This window comes from Drosophila persimilis, unplaced genomic scaffold (assembly GCF_003286085.1).
Source record: "Drosophila persimilis strain 14011-0111.01,24,50 unplaced genomic scaffold, DperRS2 tig00003933-arrow-pilon, whole genome shotgun sequence".
In the NCBI taxonomy this organism is placed as follows: Eukaryota; Metazoa; Arthropoda; class Insecta; order Diptera; family Drosophilidae; genus Drosophila; species Drosophila persimilis.
This window is the reverse complement of record NW_020825706.1, coordinates 3,048,275-3,060,492: the sequence shown is the minus strand read 5'-3', so window position 1 is coordinate 3,060,492 and position 12,218 is coordinate 3,048,275. Positions and strand designations below refer to the sequence as shown.

The following is a 12,218-nucleotide window of genomic DNA, read 5'->3' as shown; positions in this document are numbered from 1 at the left end:
TAAACGTTGGAGATGCATCCCCATAATGATAACTCAAAATGGAACTCCTCGCAAAAGGTAGATCATAAACTACTCTTAAATTGATAACTAATGGAATAACTTACCTCTTAAATGAATTGTACTTACAAACAAACAATAAATAATCGCATTATATCCATTGAATGGAAATTACAGGACAACAAAGCCAGCAAATGGTAAATAAATCTGTTGCATGGGGAATGGAATCAGCAAAGCGAGAAACGGCAATTCATAACAAATTTCAACAAATTATTCGTAATTTCATAAACGATTTGGGCAAATATTGTATCTGTTAACTGATTTGCAGAACAAATATAGGGCGGTCGACCGTCCAGGGAGACCATCAGTTGACCAGAGACTTTCCCTGCAGCAAGTGGCAACAGCTATAGATAAATAAATTGTACAATGTCTACAACATTTACCATAAATGGACAACCTTATACGGGTAAAGGATAGATCAAGGATATACTGGGTATCGCTCAGAACCAGCCATTGCATCTTTCCTTTCCATCTTCCACAGTAAACCTAGCTGATCTGCCACCCGACATCACCCTGAACACCTTCATACGGGAGCATGCCCAACTGACGGCCACGAAGTTCATGTGCTTGGAGGGGGGCTGTGGAGCCTGTGTGTGCGTTGTGCGCGACGCCAACGGACCCAGAGCCGTCAATTCGGTGGGACCAGAGATCAACGGAATCATTCCAATTCTAACAAATATCTCCCATCGCCTTCACAGTGCCTCAAACTACTGAATACCTGCACCCAGCTGGATATCGTTACATGCGAGGGACTGGGCAGTCAGCGCAGCGGTTACCATCCGATACAGAAGCGTCTGGCCAAGATGAATGGCACCCAGTGCGGGTACTGCTCCCCGGGATTCGTGATGAACATGTACGGGCTGCTGGAGCAGCACGACGGTAAGGTGACCATGGCGGTGGTGGAGAACGCCTTTAGTGGCAACATTTGTCGCTGCACCGGCTACCGTCCCATTCTGGATGCCATGAAGTCCTTTGCGGTGGACAGCGATATCCAGGTTCCCGCCGAATGTGCGGATATCGAGGATCTGAACCTGGAGGCCCGCAACTGTCCCAAGACGGGGCAGCCCTGTAGAGGCAGCTGTCATCGGTCCACTTTGGTCTATGAGAACGGGAGCCAGTGGCACTGGCCCAAGACCTTGAATGAGCTGTTTGAGGCCCTGGACAAGATCGGAGAGGCAGATCAATTCATGCTGGTGGCTGGCAACACGGCGCATGGTGTCTACAGACGATCGACGGACATCAAGCACTTTATCGATGTGAGTGGAGTGGAGGAGCTGCATGGGCACAGCACTGAGGGGCAGCAGCTAAAGCTGGGCGCGAACCTCAGTCTGACGCAGACCATGGACATCCTTATTACGACGGCCAAGCAGCCCGGCTTTGAGTATCTGGAGGTTCTATGGAACCATTTGGATCTCATTGCGAATGTCCCCGTGCGCAATGTGAGTTTGGAGTCAGCTCCCAGGGTCGATCATCTGAGTTGACCTCCTCTTCTTTACAGTCGGGGACTTTGGCTGGAAACATCTCTATTAAGAAACAGCATCCCGAGTTCCCATCGGATGTCTTTCTGTCCTTCGAGGCTTTGGATGCAAAGGTTCTGGCAATGAAAAGTGCCACTGAGGAGCAGGAAATTACCCTTGCCGAATACTTGGGCGCAACCGATAGAAAGCTTGTGGTGAAAGCATTCCTCCTGCCTGCCTATCCCAAGGATAAGTTTATATACGAGTCCTACAAAGTAATGTATTGATTATTTCCACAGTTCCCTTCCTATAGAAAGTCTTTCTTGTGCAATAGATCATGCCACGGGCCCAGAATGCCCATGCCTATGTCAATGCCGCTTTTCTTCTCGAGTTGGAAAACGGTTCAAAGGTGAAGAATGCCAGGATTTGCTTTGGTGGCATCCGACCCGACTTTGTCCACGCCACCGCCATTGAGCAGTTGATGGTGGGACACAGTCCCTACGAGAGTGGAATCATAGAACAGACGTTTGATTCGCTACCAAGTGTTTTCAATCCAGACGAGGTCCTGCCTGATGCCAGTCCTGCCTATCGCACGAAATTGGCTTGCGGATTACTCTACAAGTTTTTTCTGAAGCACGCCCCACCTGCAGAGGTCGCGGAGAATTTCAAGAGTGGCGGCCAACTTCTTCAGCGGCAGCTCTCATCTGGTCTTCAGCTCTTCCAGACGCAGAAGCAGAACTACCCAGTCACCCAGGCAGTGCAGAAGTTAGAGGGCATGATCCAGTGTTCCGGCGAGGCCACGTACATGAACGATGTGCCCACCACCTCCAACACCGTTCACTCCGCTTTCGTGGGCGCCACAAAAGTGGGAGCCACCATCGACGACATTGATGCCAAAGAGGCGCTGCAGCAACCTGGTGTGATTGCCTTCTACTGTGCCAAGGATGTGCCTGGGGCAAACACCTTCTCGGATCCCAGCTTTGGCTACCAGGCGGAGGAAATCTTCTGCTCGGGGCTAGTGCGTCACTCGGAACAACCGGCGGGAGTGATCGTAGCCCTCACTGCCGATCAGGCTCAGCGGGCGGCAAAGCTGGTGAAGATCAGCTACAGTCGGGCGAGCTCCGACTTCAAATTGATGCCCACTTTGAAGGAAGTTTTTTCCTCTGCCACCCCGGATCCATCACGTATAATTGCAGTGGCCAAATCGAAACTAAAGGAAGTAACATTCTCCGACAAGCCTGATATGGAAGTAAGGGGCATCTTCGACATGGGCCTGCAGTATCACTTTACGATGGAGCCACAAACGACTGTAGCCATTCCTTTCGAAGACGGCCTGAAGGTATTCTCGGCTACACAGTGGATGGACCACACGCAGTCTGTCATCGCCCGCATGCTCCAGATGAAGGCCAAAGATGTGCAATTACAGGTGTGTGATTCCTTTCAATTTCCGTGTTCTTTGATACCTAATCCTCATTCTAGGTTCGTCGATTAGGCGGTGGCTATGGCTCAAAGATCTCCCGCGGGAATCAGGTGGCCTGCGCCGCTTGTTTGGCTGCCTTCAAGCTTAATCGTCCTGTTCGCTTTGTCCAGACTCTGGAGTCCATGATGGACTGCAATGGCAAGCGCTGGGCCTGTCGGTCTGAATATGAGTGCCATGTGAAAGCCAGTGGGAAAATGGTCGGCTTGTCGAACGATTTCTACGAGGATGCAGGCTGGAATACCAACGAGAGTCCTGTGGAGGGTCACTCGACCTATACAGCTGGCAATTGCTACGAGTTCACAGACAAAAACTTCAAGCTCAGTGGCCATGAGGTGCTCACAGATGCCCCCAGCTCCACTTGGTGTCGTGCCCCGGGCTCTGTTGAGGGCCTGGCCATGATGGAGAACATTATTGAACATGTTGCCTTTGCGGTTCAGCGAGATCCTGCAGACGTGCGCCTTGCAAACATCAGCAAGAAGACCAAGATGGCCACTCTGCTGCCAGAGTTCCTCAAGTCGAGGGAGTACTATGCCAGGAAAAAGGAGATCGATACCCACAACGCCAACAATCGCTGGATGAAACGAGGTCTCGGCCTTTCCGTAATGAACTTTCCAGTCATCTATATAGGACAGTTTCCGGCCACAGTGGCCATCTACCATGTGGATGGCACTGTTGTAGTCACCCACGGAGGCATCGAAATGGGGCAAGGTGTGTTGTGGAACCCTCTCCTGAAAGTACATTGATTGATTTCTTTCCAGGTATGAACACAAAGATCGCCCAAGTGGCTGCCTATACGTTGGGAATAGATTTGAGCTACATTAAAGTGGAATCCTCTGACACCATCAATGGAGCCAACTCCATGGTGACGGGCTATGCCATTGGCAGTGAGAGTGTCTGCTATGCAGTCCGCAAGATCTGCGAGACCCTCAACGCTCGCCTGAAGCCCGTGAGGAAGAGCAAAGCCAGCTGGGTGGAGACCGTGGAAGCCGCCAATGCCGCCTTGATCAATCTGATCGCCTCCGATCACTACAAAACGGGTGATATGCAGAACTATCAGGTGCTTGGACTGGCCCTGTCCGAAATCGAGATGGATGTGCTCACTGGGAACATTGTGATCCGTCGCGTCGATATCCTCGAAGATGCTGGAGAGAGTCTCAGTCCCTATATCGATGTCGGTCAGGTCGAGGGCGCCTTTGTCATGGGTCTGGGCTACTGGCTCAGCGAACTCCTGATCTACGAGAGCGACAATGGCCGCCTGCTCACCAATCGCACCTGGAACTACCATCCACTGGGGGCCAAGGACATTCCCATCGATTTTCGCATTGAACTGGTGCACAATCCCAAGCCCAATGGGGCTGGCTTTATGCGCTCCAAGGCCACTGGAGAGCCGCCCTGCTGTCTGGCTGTGAGTGTGATATTTGCCCTACAGCAGGCAATGCAATCCGCTCGAGAGGATGCTGGCCTGCCGCGGGAGTGGCTACGATTAGGAGCTCCAACCACACCCGAGACTCTGCTCCTCAATGCGGGCCATGAAGTTACGGATTTTAAGCTCAAATAGGTATCGTATGGATTCATATATTCAGTGTATTAGCTCTTCGTTCACCAATTCCCATTAAAATTATTTTGTGACACCCAAAAGCTTAGCTCTTGAATTCAACGTTTATTTCGTGGTTTATTTAGGGATCGTAGCTCTCAAACAAAAGGCCAGCACTGCCAGATCAGTTCAAAACGAGGGGGAACGTTGTGAGTTGCTGCGGACACCGCAACTCTACAGTTATACCCGATACTTAGTCAGTATGGCTTTCCTCCGGCAGACGCCGCTAATATTAAACGACACGACAAAAAGTGCGTGCGAGAGAGACAGAAAATCAGGCTGTGCGTGACGTCGGGCGCTGCGTAGCCAATGCAAATTGATTTGTTCCTTTTGGCTATAAAAATTATCTGATCTGATCCAGACTCAGCAATCTGATAGATATGGTCATTCTCTATGATTCTGCGTTTTTAGTTTTCTCAAATCTGCAATATTGTGGATGCAACAGATTTTCGTCCTTTGTGGGGGCGGATGGGGGTGGGGCGAAATTCTGAGATATACGTTTTATAGTGACATCTTAAAGGAGTGTGTGTACCAAATTTGGTTACTCTAGCCTTAATAGTCTCTGAGATTTGTGGTTGCCTCAGATTTTCGTCCTTTGCGGGGGCGGAAGGGGGTGTGGCGAAATTTGGACATGAAACGGTCAAGGTCCGATATCACAGGAGTGTGGATACCAAATTTGGTTGCTCTGGCTTTTATAGGTTCTGAGATCCTTGAACTCATATTTTGCAATTGGCAAAACCGACCATGAAACCTGTGTGTTAGAGTGAGACAGAGCGAGAAAGAGTGAAATTGTTTTCGTGATTCTGGCTGTAATAATTATACGATCTGGTTCAGATTTTGCACTCTAGAAGATATAGTCATCTTCTACGATTCTGCGTTTTTAGTTTTCTCGTATCGTCGAAATTGTGGATGCCACAGATTTTCGCCCTTTGTGGGGGCGGAAGTGGGCGGGGCAAAGTTTTGAAATATTTTTGGAGCAGTGACATATCACAGAAGTCTGGATCCAAAACATCGTTACTCTAGCTCTTATAGTCTTTGAGCATTAGGCGCTGAAGGGGACGGACAGACGGACGGACGGACAGACGGACAGACGGACAGACAGACATGGCTCAATCGACTCGGCTATTGATGCTGATCAAGAATATATATACTTTATAGGGTCGGAAACGATTCCTTCTGGACGTTACACACATCCACTTTTACCACAAATCTAATATACCCCAATACTCATTTTGAGTATCGGGTATAAAAAAGCTTCACTATTTGTAGCTATGTATGTATGTTCTCTCTCTTTACCACAAACTTAAAAAGAGCTTCGCGTTGTCCCGTTTGTTGTGTGTTTTTTCCGCTCTCTCACGAATAACATTTATTATTCGGACAAATTTTCGATTTCTGTTTAACTTTTGACTCTGTTCGAACGCTTTGAGTGTTTTAATTAATATCACTTAAAAGCTTGTTTTTCGAGTTTTTCGAATGTTGAAGCTTTTCAAATACGTTTTATTTTTGTTGGGTCTGCTGAAGAGCTACATAAAGTGGGCGAGCATGCAAGAGGAGAGCGCAAATATTATGCCGGCCGGCAATTATGTGCTCTCTCCCTCTCTCTCTCTCTCTCTCGCTATCAAACTCTGTAGAAGCGCTCTTCTAATTTCCCTTATGCCTATTTTTAGTGTACACGTGACTCGGGGTATTGCGTTTAACACAATTCAAAGGCAGTTTATCAAGTCTGTGTGGCTTGAAAAGTCATTAAATAAACACAAAGTAAATATATACAAATGTTTAGAGGCTGTAAAGCGAGATACAACGACTATTATCCCCAGTATGCAATCAAAATACGAATGCTATACATATGTATGTAGCTCTAACAAAAGGCTCTCTCACGTAGTCATTTGTTGACGCGACGGAGCGCCAAAGTCTTTTCAGATAGGGTATGCCAGGGATACATCAAATGATGAGAAATACTAGTTACAGATTTTATATCTCTAAAACCAAGTTCTCTTGAACGAGGACCTAATGGACTGCTCTCCGTAACTGTTTTTGAAATCCATTTTCCTAAGCCAAAAACGTCACTTTTCTCCTCTCCCGAATCATTCCTGTTAAAAACACCCTGCCGAAGGGTATTCCATGCTTCGTTGCGCCAAAGTTTGACCTCTTTTATTTTTTGCTGTTCTCGCAAATATCGTGACTATACACAGCTGCCAAAAGACAACAACAGAAAACAGCTGACGAATGGCTTGGAAGCCGGCAGCAGCTGAAAACGAAACGAAACGTAACGGAGCCGTCGGAGCGATAGACTGCAATTATTTGCGATCGCGAGCGAGGCATGAAAGCTTAACAAAATTATTGTTAATTTATACAGAGTTCCCGGCAAACTGACATTTATCTACGGCTGCCACAAAAATCGCAATCAAATTCTGTGGAGCAGATCGTCAAGGGGCGATCGAATCGATCGTTCAGTTAAGCAACGGCAGTGCTTGTGGCAAGAAGCGAACCTCGCAGTGGAACACCAGAGACGGAAAACATTGGAAAATATCAAAAAAGTGGCCACCAATTGAATTATTTATAGAAAAAACTATCAGCAGCTGACATTTGAGTGAATTTGTTTGTGGTGTGAACTAGAAAAATGACTACAAAATTCACAATTAATGGACAGCCGTACACGGGTGAGTTTTAAAAGTTTTTATGTATACATAGGTGTTTGGATTCTTAGTTCCGCTAGGTAAACGAGAGAACGATGGTGCAAGCTAATTATAATATAGTGTAATAAGTAAAACCATGAATGACACCACAGTAGGGTAATTATTTAGCCAAGGTTTAATTAGTATATTTCTGTGATTAAAAGATTCTTGATAAAGTCTAATTAACAAAATGCTAATTGTCAGTGAAGAAAGTGCTAAGAATCGGTTACTCCCTTTACAGCCCTAGTCCAAAATAGTAAGATCATTTCGTTGGTTCTTGACATAAATCGTTAGATCATTTTGTTTTCTATTATTGAAACAGTCAGAGGAGAATCCTATCCCTTTTGTGATCTCATATTTATATTGGTCTTTGGTGAAGTCTCCAGAAAAGATGATCTGCGGCTCTGATGTAAACAAATTGTAGTGTTTAGTCTACCAAGTTGATCATATATCATTTAATATGATACATGTTTATTCCCTTCAGATAAGGACAGTAATCAAGTAATAGTAGAGTCTAAGTAGTACAATAGCTTTTGAAACTGCACGCAATCGTTGACTGTGTAACACATTCATTTAGCACAAAATTATATACTGTCCTCACCCCCTATTTTCCACAGTGAATCTGACAAATCTGCCCCCAGACATCACTCTCAATACCTTCATTCGGGAGCATGCCCAACTGACGGCCACGAAGTTCATGTGCCAGGAGGGAGGATGTGGGGCCTGTGTTTGCGTAGTCCGCAATGGAACCCGCAGCTGGGCCGTCAATTCGGTTTGAACAGATCCCATCCATTCATTCGCTCAACCTCTAACTAGAAATCGTTTATGTTCTCTCTTTGTAGTGCCTCACGCTTCTGAATACCTGCGCCCAGCTGGAGATCGTCACTGCCGAGGGGTTGGGCAATCAACGCACTGGCTATAACCCCATTCAGAAGCGTCTGGCCAAGATGAATGGCACCCAGTGCGGATACTGCTCCCCGGGATTCGTGATGAATATGTACGGTCTGCTGGAGCAGCATGACGGCAAGGTGAGCATGGCGGAGGTGGAGAACTCCTTCGGTGGCAACATTTGTCGCTGCACCGGCTACCGTCCCATTCTGGATGCCATGAAGTCCTTTGCGGTGGACAGCGATATCCAGGTTCCCGCCGAATGTGCGGATATCGAGGATCTGAGCCTGGAGGCCCTCAACTGTCCCAAGACGGGGCAGCCCTGTAGCGGCAGCTGTCATCGTTCCACTTTGGTCTATGAGGACGGGAGCCAGTGGCACTGGCCCAAGACCTTGAATGAGCTGTTTGAGGCCCTGGACAAGATCGGAGAGGCAGATCAATTCATGCTGGTGGCTGGCAACACGGCGCATGGTGTCTACAGACGATCGACGGATATCAAGCACTTCATCGATGTGAGTGGAGTGGAGGAGCTGCATGGGCACAGCACTGAGGGGCAGCAGCTAAAGCTGGGCGCGAACCTCAGTCTGACGCAGACCATGGACATCCTTATTACGACGGCCAAGCAGCCCGGCTTTGAGTATCTGGAGGTTCTATGGAACCATTTGGATCTCATTGCGAATGTCCCCGTGCGCAATGTGAGTTTGGAGTCAGCTCCCAGGGTCGATCATCTGAGTTGACCTCCTCTTCTTTACAGTCGGGGACTTTGGCTGGAAACATCTCTATTAAGAAACAGCATCCCGAGTTCCCATCGGATGTCTTTCTGTCCTTCGAGGCTTTGGATGCAAAGGTTCTGGCAATGAAAAGTGCCACTGAGGAGCAGGAAATTACCCTTGCCGAATACTTGGGCGCAACCGATAGAAAGCTTGTGGTGAAAGCATTCCTCCTGCCTGCCTATCCCAAGGATAAGTTTATATACGAGTCCTACAAAGTAATGTATTGATTATTTCCACAGTTCCCTTCCTATAGAAAGTCTTTCTTGTGCAATAGATCATGCCACGGGCCCAGAATGCCCATGCCTATGTCAATGCCGCTTTTCTTCTCGAGTTGGAAAACGGTTCAAAGGTGAAGAATGCCAGGATTTGCTTTGGTGGCATCCGACCCGACTTTGTCCACGCCACCGCCATTGAGCAGTTGATGGTGGGACACAGTCCCTACGAGAGTGGACTCATAGAACAGACGTTTGATTCGCTACCAAGTGTTTTCAATCCAGACGAGGTCCTGCCTGATGCCAGTCCTGCCTATCGCTCGAAATTGGCCTGCGGATTACTCTACAAGTTTTTTCTGAAGCACGCCCCACCTGCAGAGGTCGCGGAGAATTTCAAGAGTGGAGGTCAGATTCTTCAGCGCCCATTATCATCGGGTCTGCAGGTGTACCAGACCCAGAAGCAGAACTATCCCGTAACCCAGGCCGTGCAGAAGGTAGAGGGCATGATCCAGTGCTCGGGGGAAGCTACCTACATGAACGATGTGCTGACCCCGTCCAACACCGTATACTGCGCCTTCGTAGGAGCTACTAAGGTGGGAGCCACCATCGATGCAATCGATAGCAAGGAGGCCTGCAAGCAACCTGGAGTGATTGCCTTCTACAGTGCCAAAGATGTGCCTGGGACAAACACCTTCTGTGAGCCGAGCTTTGGCTACCAGGTAGAGGAGATCTTCTGCTCCGGACTGGTGCGTCACTCGGAACAACCGGCGGGAGTGATCGTAGCCCTCACTGCCGATCAAGCTCAGCGGGCGGCAAAGCTGGTGAAGATCACCTACACTCAGGCGACCTCCGACTTCAAATTGATAACCAGCATTGGGGATGTCTTTGCTTCGGAAACACCGGATCCGTCACGCATCATTGCTGTGTCCAAATCGAAGCTGAAGGAAGTGACTTTCTCCGACACTCCCGATTTGGAAGTTAGAGGCATATTGCAGATAGGCCTGCAGTATCACTTCACCATGGAGCCGCAAACGACGGTGGTCATTCCTTTTGAGGATGGCCTGAAGGTCTTCTCGGCCACCCAGTGGATGGACCACACTCAGGCTGTCATTGCAAACATGCTGCAAGTGAAGGCCAAGGATGTTCAGTTACAGGTGATTTGTTCCTTTACATTTTTGAGTTTTTTATTCACTTATCGTCATTCCAGGTTCGGCGATTGGGCGGTGGCTATGGCTCGAAGATCACCCGCGGGAATCAGGTGGCCTGCGCCGCTTCCTTGGCTGCCTATAAGCTGAATCGTCCTGTTCGCTTTGTTCAGACTCTGGAGTCCATGATGGACTGTAATGGCAAGCGCTGGGCCTGTCGCTCTGACTATCAGTGTCACGTGAAGGCCAACGGCAAGATTGTCGGCTTGTCGAATGATTTCTACGAAGATGCTGGTTGGGTAAATAACGAGAGTCCCATCGATATGCACTCAACCTTGACTGCGACCAATTGTTACGACTTTACTGGCGTCAACTTCAAGAACAATGGCAACGCGGTGATCACAGATGCTCCCAGTTCTACTTGGTGTCGGGCGCCGGGATCGGTGGAGGGCATTGCCATGATGGAGAATATTATTGAACATGTTGCTTTTGAGGTCCAGAGCGATCCGGCAGCTGTGCGACTCCTCAACATAGCCTCAACCCACAAGTTGTCTGAATTGTTGCCGCAGTTCCTCGAGTCGCGGGAATATTATGAGAGGAAGAAAGAGATCGAGGCGCACAATTCCGAGAACCGCTGGATGAAGCGCGGCCTGGGCCTAGCCGTGATGGACTATCCCATTTTCTACTTTGGTCAGTACCCCGCTACCGTGGCCATCTATCATGTGGATGGAACAGTTGTGGTTACCCACGGAGGCATCGAAATGGGGCAAGGTAAGTGGGGGCCACTGTTTAGTATCATTATTGCTTTTATTATCTATGGATATCATTCCAGGAATGAACACAAAGGTGGCTCAGGTGGCTGCCTACACCCTGGGCATCGATTTGAGCTTCATCAAGGTAGAATCTTCGGACACCATCAATGGCGCCAACTCAATGGTCACTGGCGGAGCCGTCGGCAGCGAGAGTCTCTGCTTTGCAGTTCGCAAAACCTGCGAGATCCTCAACACCAGACTGCAGCCGGTGAAGAAGAGCGGCGACAGTTGGGTTAAGACCGTGGGCGCTGCCTATGACAAATCCGTCAACCTGATTGCCTCCGATCACTACAAAGCGGGTGACATGGAGAACTACCATGTGTACGGCATGGCACTCACCGAAATCGAGTTGGATGTCCTCACCGGCAACAATCAAATCAAGCGCGTGGATATCCTCGAGGATGCTGGCGAAAGTCTCAGTCCATTTATCGACATTGGCCAGGTCGAGGGCGCCTTTGTCATGTGCCTGGGCTACTGGCTCAGCGAACAGTTGGTCTACGATCGCGAAACGGGCCGCCTGGTCACCAACCGCACGTGGAACTACAAGCCGCCCGGCGCCAAGGATATTCCCATTGATTTTCGCATCGAATTGGCCCAGAAACCCAATCCCAATGGGCCGGGCTTTATGCGTTCCAAGGCCACTGGAGAGCCGCCTTGCTGCCTGGCTGTCAGTGTGGTGTTTGCCCTCCAACAGGCCCTGCAATCGGCCCGACATGATGCAGGGCTGCCGCGCGAGTGGGTGCGTCTGGGAGCACCCACTACGCCCGAGACTTTGGTGCTGAATGCGGGTCATGAGGCGACGAGCTTTAGGCTTAAGTAGATTCTAATTTCGAATGGGTTTTGGTATTTCTTTTAAGATATAAGTTAACAAATATTATCCAAATTGGCCACTTCTGTAAGATCGCTGAGTAGGCAGATTCACTGACCGTGGGAGCGCGGCCGCCGAGACCGCCAGATGCCGGCCTGCATCGGACACCAGACCCGAAGCGCAATGTCAGCGTTTCTGCTTCACTTTCTAAACTTATTTTTACTTATATTCCAAATATACCTACTATGCGTTTATTTGTTTTTGTATCCTATAAAAAATTCTACAAAAGAAAGCAGTTCAAATGCATTTGGGGCTGC

At 48.7% G+C, this 12,218-nt stretch overlaps 2 protein-coding genes across 2 annotated transcripts; both read left to right on the top strand.

Annotated features, from left to right (window-relative positions):
• Nucleotides 1-423: 423 nt before the first annotated feature.
• Nucleotides 424-4,555, top strand: LOC6594493 (abscisic-aldehyde oxidase). The gene is made up of 7 exons (XM_002019928.2): nt 424-463; nt 539-693; nt 756-1,496; nt 1,556-1,789; nt 1,849-2,940; nt 2,994-3,702; nt 3,753-4,555. Exons 1-7 carry the CDS (start codon nt 424-426, stop codon nt 4,550-4,552), a joined length of 3,771 nt encoding a protein of 1,256 aa, XP_002019964.1. The 3' UTR covers nt 4,553-4,555.
• A 2,339-nt stretch (nt 4,556-6,894) lies between these two features.
• LOC6594492 (abscisic-aldehyde oxidase) lies at nt 6,895-12,155 on the top strand. The gene is made up of 7 exons (XM_002019927.2): nt 6,895-7,248; nt 7,881-8,035; nt 8,106-8,846; nt 8,906-9,139; nt 9,199-10,290; nt 10,344-11,052; nt 11,114-12,155. The coding sequence occupies exons 1-7, from the start codon at nt 7,209-7,211 to the stop codon at nt 11,911-11,913; spliced, it is 3,771 nt and encodes a 1,256-aa protein (XP_002019963.1). The 5' UTR covers nt 6,895-7,208; the 3' UTR covers nt 11,914-12,155.
• Nucleotides 12,156-12,218: the final 63 nt, after the last annotated feature.

Coding starts and splice junctions, on each gene's coding strand:
- LOC6594492 (XM_002019927.2), top strand. CDS start 7,209: ATGACTACAAAATTCACAATTAATGGACAGCCGTACACGG. Junction 8,036..8,105: donor GCAGCTGGGCCGTCAATTCG/GTTTGAACAGAT, acceptor CTCTCTTTGTAG/TGCCTCACGCTTCTGAATAC. Junction 10,291..10,343: donor CCAAGGATGTTCAGTTACAG/GTGATTTGTTCC, acceptor TCGTCATTCCAG/GTTCGGCGATTGGGCGGTGG.
- LOC6594493 (XM_002019928.2), top strand. CDS start 424: ATGTCTACAACATTTACCATAAATGGACAACCTTATACGG. Junction 694..755: donor GACCCAGAGCCGTCAATTCG/GTGGGACCAGAG, acceptor TCGCCTTCACAG/TGCCTCAAACTACTGAATAC. Junction 3,703..3,752: donor AGGCATCGAAATGGGGCAAG/GTGTGTTGTGGA, acceptor ATTTCTTTCCAG/GTATGAACACAAAGATCGCC.